General features: G+C 37.3%; 5 protein-coding genes and 1 long non-coding RNA gene across 6 annotated transcripts; 1 reads left to right on the top strand and 5 right to left on the bottom strand.

Moving 5' to 3' along the window:
- Positions 1-1,099: 1,099 nt before the first annotated feature.
- LOC123655189 lies at positions 1,100-18,682 on the bottom strand. The gene is made up of 3 exons (XR_006743323.1): positions 18,673-18,682; positions 17,657-17,661; positions 1,100-1,315 (listed from the first exon to the last, which is right to left on the bottom strand). It is a non-coding gene; the product is annotated as an uncharacterized LOC123655189 (long non-coding RNA).
- LOC123655188 (dynactin subunit 4) lies at positions 1,445-11,883 on the top strand. The gene is made up of 8 exons (XM_045591023.1): positions 1,445-1,668; positions 2,286-2,550; positions 3,423-3,577; positions 5,943-6,105; positions 6,408-6,591; positions 9,259-9,463; positions 10,162-10,304; positions 10,949-11,883. Exons 1-8 carry the CDS (start codon positions 1,540-1,542, stop codon positions 11,157-11,159), a joined length of 1,455 nt encoding a protein of 484 aa, XP_045446979.1. The 5' UTR covers positions 1,445-1,539; the 3' UTR covers positions 11,160-11,883.
- On the bottom strand, positions 13,334-15,090 carry LOC123655187 (protoporphyrinogen oxidase). Its single transcript, XM_045591022.1, has one exon. The coding sequence runs from the start codon at positions 14,944-14,946 to the stop codon at positions 13,525-13,527; it is 1,422 nt and encodes a 473-aa protein (XP_045446978.1). The 5' UTR covers positions 14,947-15,090; the 3' UTR covers positions 13,334-13,524.
- Positions 18,683-18,745: 63 nt separating the features above from the next.
- Positions 18,746-19,702, bottom strand: LOC123655073. The gene has a single exon (XM_045590911.1). The coding sequence runs from the start codon at positions 19,700-19,702 to the stop codon at positions 18,746-18,748; it is 957 nt and encodes a 318-aa protein (XP_045446867.1).
- Positions 19,703-19,875: 173 nt separating this feature from the next.
- Positions 19,876-21,186, bottom strand: LOC123655074. Its single transcript, XM_045590912.1, has one exon. It carries the CDS (start codon positions 21,184-21,186, stop codon positions 19,876-19,878), a length of 1,311 nt encoding a protein of 436 aa, XP_045446868.1.
- A 33-nt stretch (positions 21,187-21,219) lies between these two features.
- On the bottom strand, positions 21,220-23,922 carry LOC123655075. Its single transcript, XM_045590913.1, has one exon. The coding sequence runs from the start codon at positions 23,920-23,922 to the stop codon at positions 21,220-21,222; it is 2,703 nt and encodes a 900-aa protein (XP_045446869.1).
- Positions 23,923-24,326: the final 404 nt, after the last annotated feature.

Raw genomic sequence — 24,326 nt, forward strand, 5'->3', positions numbered from 1 at the left:
GCAGACGATGTGCAACTATACATATCCTTCAACGTTAAAGATCATGAGAGGGCAGTAAAGGATTTGAATGATGACTTGGACCGAATTTCTGTATGGTCGGAGAGAAACGGCTTGTTTTTGAATCCCTCAAAAACGAAATATATGGTTTTTGGAGCCCAGAAGCAGATTGGAAAATTCCCGCCATCGCTCAATATAATGTTATTGGGGAAGCCTATTGACAGAGTTGACGAAGCCAGAAATCTAGGACTACTGATAGATAGACACCTTAGGTATGAGAAACACGTGGCCGAGTCAGTACGTAACTGTTTTTATCGTCTCAGGGTACTTTATAAGATAAGACCTTTTCTCTCTGAGGAGCTGCGAGAACAGTTAGTAGAAGCTCTGGTACTGTCGAAATTGAATTATGGTGACACGGTTTACGGACCTCGTTTGTTGGCTCGAACAGGTAAACTGATCCAGAGAGTTCAAAACGCATGCGCTCGGTTTTGTTACTCCATTCCATGCAGAACCCATGTCACGCCTTTTTTGAATAATCGATCGGTTCTTAAAATGAGGGCGCGGCGCAAATACCACCTTGCGTGTCTACTGTTTGGAGTCATTAAATATAGGGTTCCGCCATATCTGTATGAGAAGTTGAGCTGGCTCACTGCGCGCAGACAGTGCTCGCAGCAACTTTCGATACACCCACACAAAACTGCAGCGTTTAAAGGAACATTTCGCTACTCTGCGGCGAAGGTCAGGAATGACTTGCCGCCGCCGATAAGGGATCTCAATAGCGTAGATACGTTCCGACGGTGTTTGAAGCAGTTCCTTGTTGTCGAGCAACAGACAATGGATATAATCGCAAACGCCTCAGCCACATAACTTATACTATCTAGTCTTTACTTATGCTTGTATTTGGTCCTCTATATAAATATAGTACGTGTTTATGTGTGTGGTGGTGGTATAACTGTGTATATGTTTTTGGTGGTGGTTGTATAATTTCTGATTTGTTACGTAACGTTTGTTTTTTTTTATTATTATTTATTTATTTATAATTTAGATTTAATAGATTTTATTGGTAGGCAACTGACGTCAGTGACGTACTCGACTTTATGGTTTGGTTGAAAACCAGTGTCAGGTACCATTTTTACTATGGCAATCTGACTAATGCCGAACCGAACCAATTTGGCGCATTCCTGAGGCACGCGATGGTTTGAAGTGTGTAAGAGTAGTATGTGTATGTTGCTTTGTATAGTCATTTTAAACTATTGTTCTTGTCTCTGGTTTGTGATCAAATAAACGTTTTTTTCTTTCTTTCTTTCTTTATTTCTTTCTTTCTTTCAAATTTCTCTTTGGATAGCTTTTACCCTTTTTTTAGCAGGCTTTGTAAACTTTTGTCGTATACTTTGGAATTTGACAATTATAGTGTCAGCCGTCACCATTGGCCGTCACCGTCAGTCCAAAATTGTGTCAACTCTTGGACTTTTGATGACTGCATTCTAGTTAATCATTAATTTTACAGTTTTGTATTGATTTCTGTTAACAAATCTTTAAAATATGGCATATTTAACACAACCAGATTATGTTAAATATGTCTGTTCTTGCGGACAACTCAAACCTATAACCAACTTATACTTTTGTCGACATTGCTTGAAGATACGATGCGGTTTCTGCATTTGTCATGAAGTAAGTTTCCTTGCAATTATTATTTGGAAAAGTCGTTTTAATTGTTGAGAATATAAACCATTCACAAATAAAAAAGAGGGTATAGTTATATGAATTGTTTTATTTTATTTGAAGTACGTTACATCTATGAATTATTACAATGTATTCTTGCAGTAAGTCATTAATTTATTCAAAATAAATTCTTACCATACTTTTTCATAAACAACATTAAACCTACATTAAATCTTATTACATATTCTTTCTAAAAGTAACTAGTTGAAAGGTATGGTTTTATTTCATGCAGTTAGAAATATTACAAACAGTGAAGTAAAAAGAGTATAGGATGAAAATGTGTCACTTTTTTGGTAATTCTAAATAACTGGGTAATATTTTTCATAACAACAATATATTTATGGCAAAATTCTTCTTATTTAATTATGTAATAATATAATAAAATTTTATATGTAAATTTTGTTAAAGGTTGTAAAAGATATGTATATTATTTTTTTACTCTACAATGAACAGCTCTTGTGTATTCTGCACCCAAAGATCCTTTCCTAGCTATTGAAAATTAAAAAACAGCATATTTAGATCTTTACATCTATTTATATTTATAGATAATATTTTTATTTCACTAGGTTGATTCCCACTACTGTGCAAACTGTCTCGAGAACATGCCGTCGTCAGAAGCAAGGCTTAAGAAAAATCGTTGTAGCAGTTGTTTCGACTGCCCAAGTTGCTTTCACACATTGTCAACCAGAGCAACTATCGCCCAGCCACGACAAGACCCAGCTGCTGGTGATACAAAAGTTGAGAACAAACAGCCAAAGAAAATGTACTATTTATCCTGTTTTAACTGTCGTTGGACATCTCGAGATGTTGGAATCCCTGATCAGCCTGTTGGTACGCTATGTATAAATATTTATTTATTTAATTATAGATATGTAAAAAATTTGTTTAGCTAAGACCTAAAGCCAAGCTATCTCTACTGATCTTTAGACATTCAAGAAAGGATATATCTGTAGTGTTAAGGAAAAAGGAGATGTCAATTTATAGTTAAGTCAATAAATAAAACTTTGAAAAATGAGATCTTAGCATTATTCTCATTATTCAAAAGAATAATACGTCTCTTGGCAAAAAGGAGTCACTAATATATTAAACATTAATTAAATTAAAATTTTACAATCAAATCACATGAGTTGCTTTTCTATTAATTGCCCGTTGTTAAAAGTTCAAATATATGTGTACGTATCTCCTTTTTCCTTAACACCACAGAATTATAGATGTACCAAACATAAGGTAATTATTTTCTAATATGAATGAATCAGATTGATTCAAAATATATTTTGGGTTACTTATTCTGATACTGTGTTAATCAATAAAGATTGCTTATTTGACATGAATAATTTTTGAATGTATGTAGAAAGCATTTCAAGTTAAACGACACATCATTGTACTTATATGTAATATAATTTATTTTCTTAAACTTTCATCATCACTAACTAACACACTATGATTTACACTTAAAACAGGATCTTTGCTATGTATGTAGTTGTTTATTTTGAATTTCTGGTATTTTGACACAGTTGCAAGCGCCATGGTCACAGATGTATAAAATCTAATGATGACATATGTAAAATAAAATATACTTTTCAACCTATGTAGACTATGTAAACATTAATGCCAGAATTAGAAACTACTAAAATTAGATATTGCTTATTATCCATAGTAGCAAAATTCATTCTAAGTTTTAATAATACTTTTGTATTTTTAAGCCTCCGGAGGGTGGCCTGAGAGGACCAACCCATATGCAGCACGAGTGAACCAACTCCTTGAATACTATAAAGCTATAGCTCAACAGGAGAAGCAAGAAAAACTGGATAGAGAGAGAAAGAAGTTTGCCATCAGAGGAAAATATCTCACACTCACTGTAAGAGTTTTTTATTATGATTACATAGTCTATAAAATTATAACTTAATAGTGTATAAACACTTCAACACCTCGGTGTACTGATAGTCAATCTGGCACTGCTAAAAAGACTAGCACCGCCCAGGTCTTGATAGAATCGAAGGCTTTCGCATAGTCCACATGAGCAACACATTGCGGCAGGATATACTCCTCAGTCTTCTGTGTAACCTGTCGCAGCGTATATATGTGGTCCATAGTATTGTAGCCTTTTCGGTATCCGACTTGTTCAGGAGGCTGAAAGATTGGCTTGCGAGCAATGCGATTAGTAAGTACCCTCGGAAACAGCTTATAGACGTGGCTCAATGGCGTGATGGGTTATTTAAAAGGGCTCTGTCTCCATTTTTAAGAACAAAACCACCACACCTATGGGGAACATCCGTTACTGATGACGGTATCAAACAGCTTGTGGAGCGCCATTAGAAAGGGCTTACCTCCAGCTTTTAGCAGCTCTGATGTGATACCGTCATCTCCTTCCAATTTCCTACAGGCTGACGTCTGGGATATCTTCGGTATAGTGCCGGGTCAACTTGCTTCTCTTGTCGTTCATCACATTAAAAAATGGGAGCTTTCGAGGAGACATATAACCGTCCGTAGTACCTCTCAGTTTTGCTCTGAACTTCTGGTTTAGACGAAACTAACTATAGTTACGGTAGTGGCCAGAACCCGTCCTAAACCTCATCAGTTGGTCTTGCCCAATACTCCGATTCCTTGTAAACAGTTTGGAGCCTTGGTTCCGCTCAAGTGTGTTCTTGATGCTTCCCATTGTGAGATCTGTTTATTGAGCTGCCTGCATTTTGACATAGAAGCTGGAGATCGCACACACAGTTTGCGCTTTTCCTTTATGAGACCAAGGGTACGTTCAGGGAGCACTTGAGATTTACCATTGGAATCTTAAAAAACTTGGACTCTACCTCGAAGATGGCTTGTACCATCCTTTTCTTTTTTTTTTCTCTTCTGCTTCATGGCATGGCATGTTTTCCAACAATAAGCCACTTCTTTGTTTGATTTCTCAGTTTATGTTTTCCTCAAGAGCCATACTTGTATGAAACTTTTCACACGACTCTCTTGATTTCAAGTGGTAAATCTTTTATGTAGGCTCGGCATGTCACCTCTTTTTAACCGGGTATGCTGAAGAGCGCCTTCTTCGCTCAGAACGTGTGCCAGTTGAAACTGACCGTCCATGTAAACAACATGGACGGTCAGTTTCTCCTGGTATTTCAGGCTGTTTTGGGCTATTTCCTGTCAAACTGTTTTTAAGCCGAGATCGAGGTATATATATCTATTACTTATACAATGAGGGATGCCACACATCGTTCTCAGAGTTTTGGTCGGGAATCTCTCTAGTATATCTATATTACTGTTGCTGGCCGTTCCCCACAGTTGGATTCCGTGAGTCCAAATTGGTTTTATGGTGGTTTTATACACAAGCATCTTGCTTAGGATTTAGTTGTGATGGGCGTGTGAGTGACCGTAGTTTTCCATCCAGTTGCTTGCGCTTGGTCTAAATATGTTTTTGCCATGTAAGTTCATGCCCAATCCAGGTGCATGCCCAAGTATTTTGCGTTATTTTCTTGAGGGATAATTTTGCAGTTTAGCTTTACTGATGGACATGTTTCTCTCCTAAGTGTAAACGTTACATGTACCGATTTGCTCTCGTTGGCTTTTAGTCTCCAATGTTTCAGCCACATCTCAACTTCTGTCAGGTGGTTCTGCAGCTGTGATGATGCCATTTCCGGGTTGCTATGAACAGACAGAAGCGCCGTATCATCAGCGTATGTCGCAGTCGTGGTGTAGTCAGTTGTTGGGCTATCTGCTGTAAAAATGTACCATCCTGGCTTAATTTCTTCCACAGACTCGCATTCTTCTAGGTCAGCGAAACGATATCGCGACTACAGCTGAAAGTTCTCGGAGCCCTGGATTTGAAAGTGTTGGTCGGAGCGTAGACTTCATTGACCGTTCCAACTTAATTAATTTAATGGCCCCTTACCATTCGATGATCACTCCCGTTTTTGACCTTGTTGATCACAGACAGATCAATAAATATGTGCTATTTGTCTGCCAGAATGAAGTCCCGTATATATATGCTATAGTTATAATGTATTATGCTTAAGATATTTTTCTTATTTAAATCTATGTGGACACGGCACTGTGACTTAAACAAAGCCAGTCACAGGTTACATAATCAATTCAAATTTGTATTTATTGGTTTTGGTGTTTTGATTGATGAAAAGGGACCATGCAAATTCTATAACAAGACAGTTTAATCACTCGCCATATCCTTCAACTACAATATTATATATTAAATTCTACCATACTTTAATTTTCAGGACAAAACAGGTCTAACAAGTGCTATGGCTCGTAATATAGCTGGTCTGCCGTCCAGTGAGAGTTCATCATCGGCGATCGCTAACTTTGTACCGAGTCAAGCTTCAGCTGAAGTTGAGGAATTACCGGAAGACTACCACACACAAGAAGTTAATTTAAAACAAAGTAAGGGAACAAATAAATAATAAAATGTAATTTATGTGTAAGAGTTGAAAGCTATTCCATAGCTAGGACGAAATTCAAGAACTATAAATTAAGCTTAAAAATATATATTGTAAACCTTATAACTTACAACAAAACCTTATAAAAAAGTAATATTATATGGGGAACTCAATTCACAAAGTTTGTCATCTAATATATAAAATTCTCGGGTCAAACTCCTCCGAAACGGCTCGACCGATTCTCATCGGTCGGAGTATCGGTCGTAAAGTACGAATGTAACCCCTAAGCCCCCCCCCCCCCCCCAGTCACGACGCTGGCGCAGCGCCTGCGCGCGCCGGCGCAGCAGCCGCGCAGCGCGGCGCGCCTGCAGCCGGCGGCGCGCGCGCTCAGCGTCAAGCGCAGCCAGCGCTGCCGCGCCTGCGACCACAACCTCACCAAGCCCGAGTACAACCCCGGCTCCGTCAAGTTCAAGATCGAGCTGCTGGCCTTGTGAGTGTGCTGCCCGCACTTTGTCTTACTTTTGTCTCGCGCGCTCAGCGTCAAGCGCAGCCAGCGCTGCCGCGCCTGCGACCACAACCTCACCAAGCCCGAGTACAACCCCGGCTCCGTCAAGTTCAAGATCGAGCTGCTGGCCTTGTGAGTGTGCTGCCCGCACTTTGTCTTACTTTTGTCTCGCGCGCTCAGCGTCAAGCGCAGCCAGCGCTGCCGCGCCTGCGACCACAACCTCACCAAGCCCGAGTACAACCCCGGCTCCGTCAAGTTCAAGATCGAGCTGCTGGCCTTGTGAGTGTGCTGCCCGCACTTTGTCTTACTTTTGTCTCGCGCGCTCAGCGTCAAGCGCAGCCAGCGCTGCCGCGCCTGCGACCACAACCTCACCAAGCCCGAGTACAACCCCGGCTCCGTCAAGTTCAAGATCGAGCTGCTGGCCTTGTGAGTGTGCTGCCCGCACTTTGTCTTACTTTTGTCTCGCGCGCTCAGCGTCAAGCGCAGCCAGCGCTGCCGCGCCTGCGACCACAACCTCACCAAGCCCGAGTACAACCCCGGCTCCGTCAAGTTCAAGATCGAGCTGCTGGCCTTGTGAGTGTGCTGCCCGCACTTTGTCTTACTTTTGTCTCGCGCGCTCAGCGTCAAGCGCAGCCAGCGCTGCCGCGCCTGCGACCACAACCTCACCAAGCCCGAGTACAACCCCGGCTCCGTCAAGTTCAAGATCGAGCTGCTGGCCTTGTGAGTGTGCTGCCCGCACTTTGTCTTACTTTTGTCTCGCGCGCTCAGCGTCAAGCGCAGCCAGCGCTGCCGCGCCTGCGACCACAACCTCACCAAGCCCGAGTACAACCCCGGCTCCGTCAAGTTCAAGATCGAGCTGCTGGCCTTGTGAGTGTGCTGCCCGCACTTTGTCTTACTTTTGTCTCGCGCGCTCAGCGTCAAGCGCAGCCAGCGCTGCCGCGCCTGCGACCACAACCTCACCAAGCCCGAGTACAACCCCGGCTCCGTCAAGTTCAAGATCGAGCTGCTGGCCTTGTGAGTGTGCTGCCCGCACTTTGTCTTACTTTTGTCTCGCGCGCTCAGCGTCAAGCGCAGCCAGCGCTGCCGCGCCTGCGACCACAACCTCACCAAGCCCGAGTACAACCCCGGCTCCGTCAAGTTCAAGATCGAGCTGCTGGCCTTGTGAGTGTGCTGCCCGCACTTTGTCTTACTTTTGTCTCGCGCGCTCAGCGTCAAGCGCAGCCAGCGCTGCCGCGCCTGCGACCACAACCTCACCAAGCCCGAGTACAACCCCGGCTCCGTCAAGTTCAAGATCGAGCTGCTGGCCTTGTGAGTGTGCTGCCCGCACTTTGTCTTACTTTTGTCTCGCGCGCTCAGCGTCAAGCGCAGCCAGCGCTGCCGCGCCTGCGACCACAACCTCACCAAGCCCGAGTACAACCCCGGCTCCGTCAAGTTCAAGATCGAGCTGCTGGCCTTGTGAGTGTGCTGCCCGCACTTTGTCTTACTTTTGTCTCGCGCGCTCAGCGTCAAGCGCAGCCAGCGCTGCCGCGCCTGCGACCACAACCTCACCAAGCCCGAGTACAACCCCGGCTCCGTCAAGTTCAAGATCGAGCTGCTGGCCTTGTGAGTGTGCTGCCCGCACTTTGTCTTACTTTTGTCTCGCGCGCTCAGCGTCAAGCGCAGCCAGCGCTGCCGCGCCTGCGACCACAACCTCACCAAGCCCGAGTACAACCCCGGCTCCGTCAAGTTCAAGATCGAGCTGCTGGCCTTGTGAGTGTGCTGCCCGCACTTTGTCTTACTTTTGTCTCGCGCGCTCAGCGTCAAGCGCAGCCAGCGCTGCCGCGCCTGCGACCACAACCTCACCAAGCCCGAGTACAACCCCGGCTCCGTCAAGTTCAAGATCGAGCTGCTGGCCTTGTGAGTGTGCTGCCCGCACTTTGTCTTACTTTTGTCTCGCGCGCTCAGCGTCAAGCGCAGCCAGCTAGGAACATCGCATTCTTTTACTTCATAAGATTCGCAACATACAAATTCTGTCACGTTGTACCCAATAGCACAATCTCCTTTTCAAACAAGCTCGGTCAGTCAAACAACCAACAGTCCTATTTGATACAGAAACGGCCCTCTTCTCAGAAGATTTCTATTTCTATACAGACGAATGATTCATCCAATGAAAACTGTTATAAACTATTTTCTCACTTTCAATAAAAAATGTAATTTTTTTAAATAAATACTGATAAATAATTGAGTATTTTATTATTGTAATAAGGACTTACCTTAAAGTCACAGCCATTCTTTCAATAGTTTGGAAAGAAGCTCAAAAAATTGGAATGTTTCAAAGTATCATTTAATCTGACTTGTAGTTCATCGAAACTGATTGACATTTTGAAATAATCAAAAAACTTTTCCTCGTCTTCTTGCGATCTCGAAAATAGTTTGCGGAATTCACTTTCAAGTAAACGTTCTACAAGCATTAGGGTGTACATGATATTTTTGCCGCCTTTTATTCCGTCGTTTGCGCAAAAAAATAGCGTGCGCATATTAGTGCATTTACAGCAGTAGGATTCATTGTTCTTGTGAACGGTTCGTGTTCGGTCGAGCAATGTTTCCAGCCTAAAGTAATTGTTTAAAACTTCTCTCAACTTTTAACGATCCAAAACTATTAAAATGTTTTAGCTATCATGTTCCCGAAGTGAAGATAATTTCCTATGAATCGGTGAAACCTGGACAAACATCGGCTCTCCTGTTGAAGCTGACCAACCCCACTGCTCATGAGATGCAAGTGCGTCTATTGCAACCACAAGACATTCCTGAAGCGGACGAGAGAGAGGAACCGAAGAGCATCGAAAAGTTTCTTGAGAAATCTCTTAATTTGGAAAAGGTAAGGATTCTTTTTAGTTAATACATGAAATAATATATTCTATATTTATGCACTATAATGACATAATTAGCGCATTTCTGTAGTAGTTACATTTTTTAGGAAATTACTAAATTATTTAACTTAAAGAAATATTTTATAAGGATTCGTTCTTTTTCTCAAACCTTGGTTGAAGTTAATCTTTAGTATACTGTTCAGTTGCTCATTACTTAATTATATTTTAAAGAAAAAACAATGAGCTTTTTTATTCAAACTATGATTTGCTCCAATCGGACTCGAAGCTAATAATTTATAAATGAAATTTGAAGTAGATTTAGCCAAAATCTCCGCAAGATATCATTGAAGTAGTGTAGATAATGAAAGTAATTGAAAAGTTGCAGTAAATTAAAAATAATTAAATTTACTACTGTGTGCTTATCGAGTTTTATATTATTCATATTGCTCTACCTTCACAAAAATCTGAGCACACCTGTGTATAAAACTATTACGAAAATACTATCATCACCTCTCTAGTGAACATTTTCTTGACCAAATCAATATCAATTTTGTCAATCTATAATATATGTTCCTTACTAGTCGTCAGTCTCACAAAGACATTTCTAATGTTACCGTTTTCAAATTTGCAATTTGTATATATTCTGTGCATAAGAGGAATAAATAAAAATAAATAGATATTTCCTAATAAGAAATGATCGTACCAGGACATGTCATGGAGCAAGGTGATAGAGCGCAAGCCGCAGATCCCTGCAGTGAGCTCGGTGCAGGCGCCGGACGTGAGCCTGGCGCTCTCCCAGCGGGACGACGCCGCGGAGTACGACGACGACCCGCAGCACGACACTAGCGAGTGAGTCTCTACGCTTCAGCCTGTAATATCCCACTACTGGGCACAGGCCTCTTTCCCCATGTAGGAGAAGGATCAGAGCTTAATCCACCACGCTGCTCCAATGCGGGTTGCGGATATATTCCCTACTATGAGTAACGATCGCTATCAAATATACATGATAACAACCGGGACCGACGGCTTAACGTGCTCTCCGAGGCACGGTGGGGAGACACACAAGGAGTGCACAAACACCCAGACCACGGCAAACACTGTATGGCCAATACAAATGTTAGAATAGCTTTTATCAAAAAGACTTCAAAAGCAAAATTTTAATTATTTTTAAAAGTAAAGCTACTAATTTCTTTTTAAAACAAAGTTAAAAAAAATCTTTGAAAATTTCAAAATCGTTTGTAAATTTTTATTATACATGTGAATACCCTAACCCAAAACGTTTGCTTTTGCAACGTTTACTTTGCGCAGTCGGAACAGCGCGTCGCACAGCGCACTTAATGCCTCTCGCTTTTAGTACCATATTTAGTATCTATAACGCAGCTCTCATTACGCAGATAATAATTGTGCACTAAAAATTAAAGAAAAAAATTACTTTATTGTTTAATAAAAATATAAAACGAAAATTGTTAAATTTTCATTATCTTTAATTACAGCATTATCCTCTGGCGTAAGTCAAACAAGCTGGCACTGCGGCTCAAGGTAACAACCGATGCTAGCGCCAAAGTGGGGACACAGGCATTAACCGCTATAGCCTTGCAGTACTCGTACAGAAATACAGTACCCCCCTCCGCTGCATCGGCACAGCAAAGAGACCATACTCTGTATACAACTGTGCTAATAGACCTAGGCACAGTTTGTGAGTAAAAGATACGTCATCAGGGGCGGATTTGGGGTAAGGCATATTGGGCTACAGCACCAGAGCCTCCATAATAGATTTCAGAAACGAAAATAAAAAGGAAGTTTGTCATTGTTGTATATTATCTTGTATTACACACTTACAAAAAAAAAAACAATTTACGAAAGATAATTGTCTGTGGTGAGATTACATTAAATTGTGTATAGAGGTCTTTATTTATTGCGTAGAAGAAGGTGTGCTTATAAGCAAATAGATTTTTTTTAATTTTGAATATACCTACATGTTTAAACTTATGAATTTTATGTAGTGAAATACATAAATATTATCGATTAGTTTATTACATGAATTTCTAACCATATTTTTAATGATATAACAATCAGTAAATTATTCCACCCGTATATAGCAACTTCGGTTTAAGATCGAAAGTCAGAAAAACCATATTGATATTAGTTTTATTAATACTAAAGATAGATAACACATTACTTAATGATTATGTTAAAATTAAACACTACAAAATAATCTCGAATTTATTCTTTTTTATGTAAAATGATGTCAAAACTTTTTTCATATATTCTGTTACCCTTAGGGAATATAAGTAGCTATAAGCTGTTGCCTTATTTTTTTTTACTGTTAAAAATATTACTTCGAAGTCTACATTTGCAAAGAGGTTGTATATAACAGTAATTGAATTGATTGTTTTTAAGAACTTAAATAAATTTATAATGCAACTGACTGCAAATTTTTTTTAATTTATATTTTAACAATTTTTATTTAATAACATTAAGAGTATTATTAAGAAAGTCATTTAAAGGTTATGTTTTTTATATTAAGATAATGAAAAGTAAAACACCTAACAAAGTTATCAGAATATTTATGTAAATGTAGTTTTTATCAACTTCGATGCTATTTATTACCTAGACGTAAATAAAGCCTTAAATTATTATAATTACAGTATATAAGAGCAGCTTTTTATATAAATGTAAGCTTAACAGCAATATCTGGTAAATAAAGTATTTATAAAACCATGTTTCGTTTCCTTTTAAGCCTCATCATAACTACTCTAAAAAAAGTTAAAATAAAATTTGGTTTACTTTTATAAATATTATCATTTGAAAATAAACTCTATTGCAGTATTTATTAGAACAGTATAAAAGCAATATCAGAACTGAGTACACTAAAGCATAACTTTTTACAGGTAGCCTTTTCTTTTTTTTATCTACACTAATGTTGTAACATTCTACTTATATTTCCAATACTTGACTTAAAATTACTACTGTTATAGCGCAGACAACAAAACACTCAATTTAAGCAATTTCACATGATGGTATAATATCCACATCGATATCGTAAAATCTCATTATAACATCGCGCGCATGCGCGCAGCTGCGCTCTCATTGGTTAGATTTTAATGGCGGCAAAATCACTGTGACAATACACGTACGCGTGAATTTAATTTCATATTTTATTTGTATTCCGCGTTTCTTATGTCAAAATAGATTAATTATAAACAGCAAGTCGTCATAGCAACCATACAAACAAATGCTTTTTTTAATTAAACTATAAAACACGGCTTTGATCACTTTTAGACTATTATTAAAAATCTAATTTTAATTAATAAAGAAAACTTTAATATGTCAATTTTCTGGTCGTGTTGGGGTTTATAATTTAATTAAAAAAAAGCGTTTATTTCTATAGTTGCGTTTCCGTTTTGGTATTTATATTTATTAAGTTTTGACAGCACAAACCCGGAATACAAATAAAATATATTTTTTAATTAAAGTATAAACTACGGATTTAATCAATTTTAGAATATTATTAAAAATATATTTTCAATTAATAAAGGATACTTAAATATATGAATTGTCTGAACACGTCAAAGCACGTACCGGAGCACGGCTTCATAGAAAATGGGCATTGTCCTTTGAACAATTATTATAAATAAACTAATGTCAGCTTTTACTCTTGTTGTTTGATTAATTGCATTAGTGAAGATAAAGTAGTGTATGCAACTGCATATAACACGGGTATTAAAACACTCGTTACTATTAAGAAACTCGCTGCGCTCGTTTCATAAACTCACACTCGTGTTTTAATACCCTTCATTATATCACAGTTGCATAAACTACTATTATTACATAATTATACTGTAATGACTCAATTATTAAAATAAAACAATTTGTAAAAAAAAACCAATTTATTTACAATTTCAACATAAATAGTGTACTATAATTATCACAACATATTATATTTAATAAAGAATATCTCTGGAAGACATGCATACTGAAATTTGAGAATATAACCCGTACTTAGTTTCTAAATCTCACTAAAATATAAATAAACATCAACCCATAAAAATAAAAATAATCAAAAATTTCACTTGGTAACATCTTTTTCAACTTGTGTCTTTGCTGAATAAATAACGTCATTAATACCGACCCCATCATAACTGCTACCGACTAATGATATGGGCAAATTTTTGTTTTGTATGTACTCTCTAATCCTGTTCACTCTATCATAATGTCCGATCACATACTGAGGAATACATTTATCTAAAATACCTACATTGTAAGCCGCAACTTTGTCCTGTATTTTAAGAATTGATTTTATTTCTTTCATAGCTATTTCATATAGCCTATCTTTAGTTACATCAATTCCAAACTTTTCATTAAACCACCTACCACCTAACATGACAGTTAAAACTGTACCTTTTTGGTCAGGAATGCAACAGGAGTCAAAAACTACACCTAAGATAGGAGAATTCTCGATTGGAGGAACAAGGAAACCAAATGCGGGATCAATTAAAGGTTTATCACTCGCAAAATATAAATTAACAATACCTACAGTTACAAAAGGTATCTCGCTTAATAGTTCCGACAATTGTGGGTGTTGTTTTATAACTAACTTAGATAAAATGTGTGATGGCACAGATGAATACACATGTGTTGCGGTCAAGGCTTCGCCATTATTTATTTTAAGCCTCACCATACTTGAATCTACAAAATCAATTTCTTTTACTTTGGTATTTAAATGTAAATCAACATTATTATCTACTAGGTACTGTTTCATGGCTGTAGGAAATGTCTCAAGACCACCTTTTATTGTATAAATACTCCATTTTTCTTCTTGAGCTCTTTTAGCTAATTCACTTAACTCTAAACTTTCGTCATTCTTTCCTTTTAACATAGATTTAAAAACCCCTTTTATTACTCCTCCGTAATTTTGTTCATATTCAAATAATGTTTTCATGAGAAATTTTACTGAGATTTCTTTTGCATCACCCGCACAAATTCCACATATCATAGGTGATATTGCATAATCTGCTATTTCTTTACCAAATCGTCGTTCAACAAAATTGTAAATGGAATCATCTTTCAACTCTTTTTGGGGCTGTTTTAGATCGTTAAATGCGGCGTAAATAAGAGGCTTCGAAAAGGGTTCATTTGTCTGAAACATAGCTTTTAAACTAGAAGGTAAGGAGTAGAGAGTGTTGTTAACGTATATCATTCTGTTTTTTGCGGCCGGATGATCTGGCTTTATTGCAGCGATGTGTTCACTGAGGCCCAAATCCTGTAGCATATTTAGAGTGTTAAGACCGATCGCACCTCTTGGTCGAATAGTCCTTGGGCCTTGCTCAAAAATATAATCTTTTGTCTTGATCGACTTTATCCATCCCCCACAGTAATTGGTTGCTTCCAAAAGAAAGAGTTTTAAGTTGTTGTTGTTTGAAATATTATTTTTTAGCAAATAATAACCTGTTGATAGACCTCCTAGGCCACCTCCGAGTATGGCTGCCATGTCTTATCTGGTTTCAGTAGATTTTTTTTTGTTTTTGTAATAAATATTTATTTCGCTAATATTTACATTCTATAACATTTGTACCTTTGTGTTTGAACTTGTGTTTTCGCCGAAGTTTAGAAAATATTGACTTGACAGTCTGACATGAAATATCAATGTCATCATGACTTTACAATTCGTCTAAGATAATGATTTATCTGTACTTTATTGATGTAATTTATTTTTAATTAATTATTATTTATTTTAATCTATACTAATATGATCAAGCTGACGAGTTTGTTTTTTGAACGCGCTAATTTCAGAAACTACTGGTTGAATTTGAAAAATTCTTGCAGTACTAGATAGCCTATTTATCAATATATGATCAAGCTGACGAGTTTGTTTTTTGAACGCGCTAATTTCAGAAACTACTGGTCGAATTTGAAAAATTCTTTCAGTACTAGATAGCCTATTTATCGAGGAAGGCTACATGCTATATATCACGCTAAGACTAATAGCAGCGAAGTATCTATGAAGAATGTTTCAAAATCTGGTATTTTTTCCTTTTGAGAGCTTCCGCTACGTGCGCTGCGTAAACAGTTTAAGTGCGAGTATTATACTGTTTGAGTGCGAGTTAAAGTTAGCGATAACCCAAAGTAACTAACTATTCAACGCGCGTGAAGTCGTAGGCAGAAGCTAGTATCACATAAAATTAATTGAGTATAATACTCTAATTTTTACAATTTGAATGAATTTTTCTAATGAATTTAAGCAATTTATTAATTTAGACAAATTAAATTTTTTAGCGATGTCAAATTGAGCTTTAATAGTTTTAACTATAGTAATTTTTAACAAACATTTTTAGACTACTTCATCAGTACTAAGTTCGATTTTTTTTATTTTTATATATACGACTAGGTCGAAAAACAAGCGTACGTTACTACGTTCCAATATCAGATGGTAAGCGGTTACCGTAGCCTGTCTATAGCCTAAGCGTAACATTAGCAGCATGGCAAGCACGTTGCCAACACTACCATTGACCCTCCCCAGGAGTTCTGACCACCGTATACTCACCACAGGAACATAACCTAAAAGTAGTATTATTTAGCTGTGATATTCTCTAAGATTGAAACACTTCCCCAGTCAGGCTGCTCCAGATTTATTACAGGGTATTTCCTGCTGTGCCTGTAAAATGGTCATAAGCATACAATATGCAACTGCCGATGAAATTACCACTTACTATCTATTATATTTAAACAGTTAAGTACTGTATATTTAATGGAACTTTATTTTCGCTGTTTAGATTTAGGTTTTACTGTTTAAGAAACAGAGAAATTTACTCATGAGAAACTCTAAGTACCAGCTGCTTCGACTTATTATCCAGGGCAAGATCCAGGGCAAGCGCAATGTGGGCCGTAGAAGAACATCTTGGCTAAAAAATCTACGCCAATGGTTTGGGAAAAGAACCCGTTCGTTGTTCAGGGCTGCGGTATCAAGGATACAAGTTGCCAAAATGATCGCCGAACTTCGTGAGAAGATGGCACTTTAAGAAGAAGAAGATTAAGAAACAATAGAATATTTTTAACGATTTATAAAAGGGATAGGCATAAAATATAATTGTGTTTGCAAGCAAACGAAAAAAAACGACTTCAATTATATCGACAAGTAATACAACGTATGTAGACGAAAAATTAGTCAAGTAAATACGCATTATCAAAGATTACTCCGAAATTTGCAATCAGATCTAAATGAAATTTAAATGTGACTACACGATAAACATCGGCTTTCGATTAAATTAAAAAAATTATCAAAATCGGTACACCCAGTAAAAAGTTATGCGGATTTTCGAGAGTTTCCCTCGATTTCTCTGGGATCCCATCATCAGATCCTGGTTTCCTTATCATGGTACCACACCAGGGATATTTCCTATCCAACAAAAAAAAAGAATTGTCAAAATCGGTTCATAAACGACGAAGTTAAAAAATATATGTATATATTATACACGATCGAATGGAATAATCTTTTTTTGAAGTCGATTAAAAAGTACAGTAAGTAAATTATGGGTTTTGCTCACAAAAGATTAATTAAAAAAATTCTCATTATTGAAGTTGGCTAACAAGTATCTATGTTTATCTCATACCGTCTCTAATTTTAGACCATATTGATTGTCCTTTCTGTTGTGGAGCGTCAACGCGTAACGCGTTAAATGTTCTGAACGGGACGCAGTTGTGGTGTCGCCGGCTGATAATGAATTTCAATTTCATACCTATTGCACCCACATCGCTGCTTAACACGCGTTCGAAACTTCGTAAAACTGACACAGAGCGATGAATGTAAAACAGTATCTGCTTATTGAAATGAATAAATATTAAGTTAAAAATATATACATATTTATAGGTACTCAAGATACCTATGTAATGCACGTTGTTGTATTTTACTGCATAGCACTATTAGTGTACGTAATATAAATGTCAAACTGCTAAAAGAAAACTACATTTTCCTTCAAAGGGAATGCTTGGACGTAAAATCACTTCGCCATTCGACTACGTTACCTGTAAACAAAAATTACACTTAGTTTACTAAATAAGTGTAGCCATAACTCTTTTTCTAAAATTAACAAATGAAGCACGACCGGGAAGAATGTATTGCTGACTGAAGGGGAATAAGGCTTTGTTATCTTTCGGTTGGTGATAATAAAGTTTGTTTATCCGTTATATGAGTACTGTTTCACCAGTTCTGAATAACGCTATTCGACCGATAAAGATACAAACATTCAGCAGGAGGTAGAATAGACTATTAGGACCTACGCTTCAGCCTGTAATATCCCACTGTTGAGCATAGGTCTCTTTCCCCATGTAAGAGAAGGATCAGAACTTAATTCACCCCGCCGCTCCAATGCGGGTTCGCGGATATATTCCCTACTATGAGTAACGATCACTATCAGGTGTATATGATAACAACCGGGACCGACGGCTTAACGTGCTCTCCGAGACACGACGGGGAGACCTACAAGGACGGCACAAGCATTCAGACCGCGGTAAACATCTGTATGACCAATACAAATGTTTCTCATGTGCGGAGCGAACTAGCAACCACCAGCGCAACAGCTAAAAACCATTAATGCGGCCGTTGCGCCAACGCGTTGTCAATTAAGACCTGTTTCTCCTCATATAATAAACTACAACATTAAGATTTATATATGCGAATAGAAATATTTCATAGACGTAGTCGAATTCGGTAGTAAAAAAAGAAAAAAAAACGGCCAAGTGAGAGTCGTCCTCGCGCACCGAGGGTCTTATACAAAAATTATTAAAAAAAATGTTATGTATAACACCCGGTGTTGACAGGTCAAAACGAGGGATGCAACAAGGGTTGTTAATCAAAAAAAACCTTGTGCACCAACGGTATAATTTAAGGGTATACAAATTTTACATTCCATCAAATTTAATAAGACTTGTTACATATGGCATAATGTAAGCGCGATGTAAAAGACAGACATCGCCATCTATTAATAAATCTTAGAACTAACATTAACTTAAAGCTATAATAATGTAAGTGCGACTAAAAATACCAATAACGCCATCTATTAAAACCTCAGAACTTAAGTTGTAGTTCGTACATTTACCGCCCGCCAAGGACAAACTGCATTTTGTCCTTAAAATAAAAAAGTAAAGTACTAACACTATAACATAAAATAGTTAATTTACTATAATTCATAATAAAACAACTTTGAGAAGTAAGTAAAACCATAAATAAAATAGTAGTAAGTTTTATAAAGTGTAAATATGTAAATAAAAATATATATATATGTCATTACATTTCATTCAGTTATGGGTAAAATACATAATTTATTAACGGGACGCTTAATCTGTGAATGTTTGCATCGAACTGTGACCGCCCTCGAGATTCCGTCCTGACCTGGATGTTCTTTAACTATTTGACCATAGATCCAACGACATGGGGGGAGACCGTCTTCCTTAATTAAAACAATATCCCCGATTTTAGGCTGTGTTGTTTGGGCTGACCATCGGTACCTATGAAAAAACTGGTTCAAATATTCCCTAGACCATTTGCGCCAAAATTCTTGACTCATACGTTGAGTATACTGCCATCGCCTAAGAGAGCTTATATTGGATGTCTCATAATTGTGATCTGGAGCATTAATTAGAGGTTCACCTACTAAAAAATGTCCCGGTGTTAAGATATCCACATTTCCCTGATCTGTATCTAATCTCGATAGCGGTCTTGAGTTAAGGCATGCTTCTATCTGTGCCAAAACAGTTGACATTTCCTCATAAGTTAAAGTAGAGGTGCCGATAACGCGTTTCAGATGCATTTTAGCTGATTTGATTCCAGCCTCCCATAAACCACCAAAATTGGGAGCATGCGGTGGTATAAAATGCCAAGTTGTATTATTATTTGCCAACATCTCTGCAATCTCGGGCAGCATACCTGCCTTTTCATGAAAGAATAATTTCTTGATCTCCGCTGAAGCCCCAACAAAATTTGTCCCGTTGTCGCTCCAAACGTCTTCACAGCGCCCTCTTCTGGCCACGAATCGCTTAAATGCCTGAAGAAATCCTTGTGCTGTAAGATCACTTACTGCCTCAAGGTGCACAGCCTTTGTACACATGCAAACAAATAAACAAATGTACCCTTTGTACGACTTATGTCCACGACCTCTTGCTGTGCGCATTTGTATAGGACCTGCGAAATCAACTCCACTACGTAAAAATGGACGTGCAGGGGTAACTCTTACAGCGGGTAACTGGCCCATTAATTGGTTTTGAGTTTGTCCGATGTTCTTAACACAAATCACACATTTTCTTACATAAGCCTTTACTAACCTTTTGACTCCTAATATAAAATATTTGTTTAGAATGTAGTTTATGGTCAGTTGCGGACCTCCATGTAAAGTTTGTGAATGTGCATCAGCAATAATCAATTGACTCAATTTTGATTATTAGCCATCACTATAGGATGTTTTCTATACTGTTCCAAATCCGAGTTATCTAATCTTCCTCCAACTCTCAATATTTTCATTTCATCTAACATAGGATTTAAAAATTTTAACATACTGTTCTTTCTAATATTTTCGCCTCTTTTTATGCTTTTTATCTCTTCACCGAAATATTTCCTTTGATCCTTACGAATACATACTTCTAGTGCATTTTTTAACTCTTCAGTTTTCAAATAACCTCTGTATCTTTCTGTTTTAGGTTTTTTCATTTGTAAGAACCGCCTACAGTACGCTACCACTCTTATCATTCTTTTTAAAGACGAGAATCTGTCCCAAATTTCTTCCTCTTCCTTTATAAAATGAACATTGATAGCTTCTAAATTTGTCTTTATTCCTACTGGTTTTTTATATTTAATGTTTTTATCTAATAGAAAGCTTGGACCATTCAACCACAGATCCTTACCGATTAATTCTGAAGGGGTTATTCCCCGTGATGCGCAATCCGCAGGGTTGTTATCAGTGCTGACATGTGACCATTGACTCGGGTTCAGGGAAGTTAATATTTCTGAAACCCTATTGGCTACAAATACCTTCCATCGATTAGGCAAGCTGTCCAACCACGCCAACACGATAGTAGAGTCGGTCCATGCATGCAGTTTATTAACTTCTATCTTCATGACTTTAGCCACATCTAACATCAACCGTGTCAATTCAACAGCACCACAAAGCTCTAACCTCGGAATCGAAACTTGTTTTATGGGCGCTACTTTAGATTTCGCTGCAACTAAAGCCACATGCACATTACCATCAGAATCAATCCTTCTTATATAGACAACTGCTGCGTATGCCATTTTAGAGGCATCACAAAACCCATGTAATTCTGTTTGGACATCACCTAAACTAGTTCCTAGCCATCTCGGTATCCGAAAATCATGCAGTTTACAAAGTTCTTCTCGGAACTGACACCACTCTTTAAGTAGTTCTTCAGGTGCTTCATCATCCCAGGCAATACCTGCAATCCAGAGCCTCTGTATCATAATTTTTGCAACTATAATACACGGTGCTATCCAACCAAGTGGATCGAACAAACGTGATATATCAGCGACCATTTTCCTTTTAGTAATAGGTGACTGTTGTTCTAAAAGATTTACTTTGTATCTAAAATTATCAGTACTTCTTTCCCATGTTAGCCCAAGAATCTTTATGACTTCATCCATTTTAATATTCCTCTCTTCTTTCGTTTCTTGCCTTAGTTCATCATTCTCTTCATTATCTTTCTCGCCTTTTCTTATAATTTCCATCAGTTCTTCATTGTTACTTGCCCACTTCTGCAATTAAAATCCGCCTTCTTTTGACAATCCTTTCATCTGCTTATAAATTTCTATTCCTTCAGTTACTGTTTCACATCCACACATCAAATCGTCCATATAGAAACTTGAACGAACCTTTTCAGCAGCCAACGAATACTTGTGACCTTCGTCTATTGCTATTTGCTGGAGAGTCCGTACAGCCAAAAATGGAGCCGATGCTGTGCCAAATGTGACTCGAAGAAGCTTATAGTCTTTGACTTCTTGGCTTTCAGCATCAATCCATAATAACCTTTGGAAATCGGTATCTTCCTCATGAACCTTAATTTGTCGATACATTTTAATAATGTCTGCAGTCAAACAAATTCTAGACAACCTCCATTGTATAACTAAATGTCGCAAGTCTGGTTGTATTGAAGGTCCAACAAGAAGTTCATCATTTAGTGCCACTCCATTTGTGCCTGCTTGAGAAGCATTGAAAACAATTCTCAGTTTGGTCGTTTTCTTGTCTTCACGAATAACCGGATGATGAGCTAAATAGAGTGCACTTTCCCTTTTACTATCCGTTTTTTCGACTTCAATCATATGGTTCATCTGTAAATACTCATCCATCACTGCTTTATAATTAGCTTGTAGCTGTTTATCCTTTTCAAATCTCTTCATTAATCCTTTCAGTCTTTTCTCTGCTATTGATCTAGATTCTCCCTTTATACACATAGGATTATCTGTTTTAAAAGGTAATCTTACTACGTATCTTCCAGTTTCATCCCTACTTGTAGTTTCAATGAAATATTTTTCACATTTTTTCTCCTCCTCTGTATAACTTTCTTCTTTCGTTAGGCTTATTCCATTTTCTATTTCCCAAAACCTCTTTAAAATTTCATCTCCCTCTTGCAGTTGACAATGTAATGCCACTACACCTGTATAAATATTTGATGACTGCAAAGCCCCTGACAAAATCCAACCTAAGCTCGTAGATTGAGCTACTATTGAACCGCTGGGCTCTTTGCGTATACCTTCTTGGATAATCTGACTATACAATTCTGCACCTAATAACACATCTATTCGATTAGGCCGATTGTATTCAGGATCCGCCAATTCGATTCCTTCAAATTCTGGAAACTCCAATTTATCCACTTTCCTCCCCGGAAGAAAAGATGTAATGGATTTCAGAACATAAGCTTGCACTGTGAATACTGAATTGGAATCAAACCTAGATTTAATATTCAAAGTAACTACTGCTTTGGACATTATCTCCCTATCTCCCCCTACTCCTGTAATATGACCTCGAATAGGTGTCCGTCTTAATTTTAAATCATTGACTGTAGCTTCAGTCACAAAATTACCCTGAGAGCCCTGATCCAATAAAACTCTCAATACATGATTTTGTCCATTCTTTGACACAGCATTGACTAGCGCCGTTGCTAACAATACTTGTTTCTTTTTCCCTGCCGAAAAATTACAAGCCACAAAAGCCGAAGAATTTTCAGCCTTACCTGTCTCCTTATTAAGCCCTGATCCCTGAAATGAACCTTGCGCTACCTCAGATTCAACCTGCACAACACTAGATTTCCCGATATCAACACCTTTTGGATGAAGAAGTGAATGATGACGCCGATGACATAAGTTACATTTACTCGATGTACACGTTTTCACCCCATGATTTGCTCCTAAACAATTATAGCACAAATTATTTATTTTTACGAAATCGCGACGTTGGTCAACAGTTCGATTTATAAATTTTTTACAAGAACTCAATTTGTGATTATCAGAACAAAATACACATTGATACTTGGTTACATGAAGACTCTTAAACTGAACAACATTACTATTTTTATTGGTACTTGACTGGTACTTATTTGATACAACTTTAGTATCCAAAAATTCAAGTGCCCTATACCTATTAGTTAAAAACTCCTTAAACTGATCTAAGGTCGGCAGATCTTCAGATTGAGTGCTACTAGTAATATTAAATTCCCACTGTTTTCTAGATTCTGGATCAAGCTTTAAGCAAATAATGTGTATAATAATAATATCCCAACTACTAACGTCTATTCCAAGATTTTGTAAACCACTTAAGCAATCATTTGTTGTATCAATTAATTCCTTTAAACTACTTGATGACTCTACAGTTAAATTTCTCTGACTCAACAATCTTTTAAGAATAAAATGTGACAGATATCTTTTGTTATCATACCTTGATTTTAATTGTTCCCAACACCTATCATAATTAGCCTCAGATATTGGAATTTGTCGAAGTAACTGTTCTGCTTCACCAATTAAGGAACTTTTTAAATAATGCATCTTTTGTACCTTGTCTAATCTAGAATTATTATGAATTAATGATAAAAATAAGTCCCTAAATGTGATCCACTCCGTATATTTTCCCGAAAAGTTAGGAATCACAATCTTCGGCAACTTAAATGATTCTGTATTTAACCTTTCAGATTTATTTACATTATAAGTTTGATCCAAATTACTAGGCACTGAATTAAGTTTTTGTTTAATTTCAGTTTTATACTCAATAAACAATTCTTCTGTTTGTTCATAAAAATCTTTTTTATAATAATCTTGCTCTCTTAATTTAGACCCATAAGTTTTTACTAAAGATTTGTGAGTTCTAGAAAAATCGGACCATAACATCTCCAAAGACTCTAATCTAGTTTGACAGTACGCTTGTGTCAGACGCTCCTTTGGCGATTTTTTAAAATTATTCCTGGCTTTTACCATTTTTTCGTAACAATCAAGCTGTAAATTTATTTCAGACTCCATAATTAACTTTTAACTATACAACACTAAAAAATACACACGGATTAAGAATCTCCTCTTTTCTTGGAAGTCGGTTAAAACTAAACAAAATTCAAAATAATTACTTTGACTAATAGATAAATTAATTAATTCAGTAAGAAAAAGTATATGTGTTATTACAAAAAATAGCAAAGTAAAGATAGGGCAAACTACAATATAATTAATGTATTATAATTACACTTTAACATTAAGTAAACAACAAAAGATTTTAAAAATTTGCTAAATTTTTCTAAGTTATATTTAATGAAAATTTTTCTAAGTGTTTAAAACTTAGCAACTCTGACAAAAATTGGGCATAGGTTCCCCGTACCGTACAATTTACCTTA

This window comes from Melitaea cinxia, chromosome 7 (assembly GCF_905220565.1).
Source record: "Melitaea cinxia chromosome 7, ilMelCinx1.1, whole genome shotgun sequence".
Taxonomy (NCBI): domain Eukaryota; kingdom Metazoa; phylum Arthropoda; class Insecta; order Lepidoptera; family Nymphalidae; genus Melitaea; species Melitaea cinxia.

What these genes read in the sequence shown, in the direction of transcription:
- LOC123655073 (XM_045590911.1), bottom strand. Translation starts at nt 19,702, where the DNA reads ATGGGCCAGTTACCCGCTGTAAGAGTTACCCCTGCACGTCCATTTTTA.
- LOC123655075 (XM_045590913.1), bottom strand. Translation starts at nt 23,922, where the DNA reads ATGGTAAAAGCCAGGAATAATTTTAAAAAATCGCCAAAGGAGCGTCTG.
- LOC123655188 (XM_045591023.1), top strand. Translation starts at nt 1,540, where the DNA reads ATGGCATATTTAACACAACCAGATTATGTTAAATATGTCTGTTCTTGC. An exon ending in GAAAATATCTCACACTCACT is followed by an intron (nt 3,578 to 5,942) that starts GTAAGAGTTTTT and finishes TTTAATTTTCAG; the next exon opens with GACAAAACAGGTCTAACAAG. An exon ending in CCGCAGCACGACACTAGCGA is followed by an intron (nt 10,305 to 10,948) that starts GTGAGTCTCTAC and finishes CTTTAATTACAG; the next exon opens with CATTATCCTCTGGCGTAAGT.
- LOC123655187 (XM_045591022.1), bottom strand. Translation starts at nt 14,946, where the DNA reads ATGGCAGCCATACTCGGAGGTGGCCTAGGAGGTCTATCAACAGGTTAT.
- LOC123655074 (XM_045590912.1), bottom strand. Translation starts at nt 21,186, where the DNA reads ATGGAAATTATAAGAAAAGGCGAGAAAGATAATGAAGAGAATGATGAA.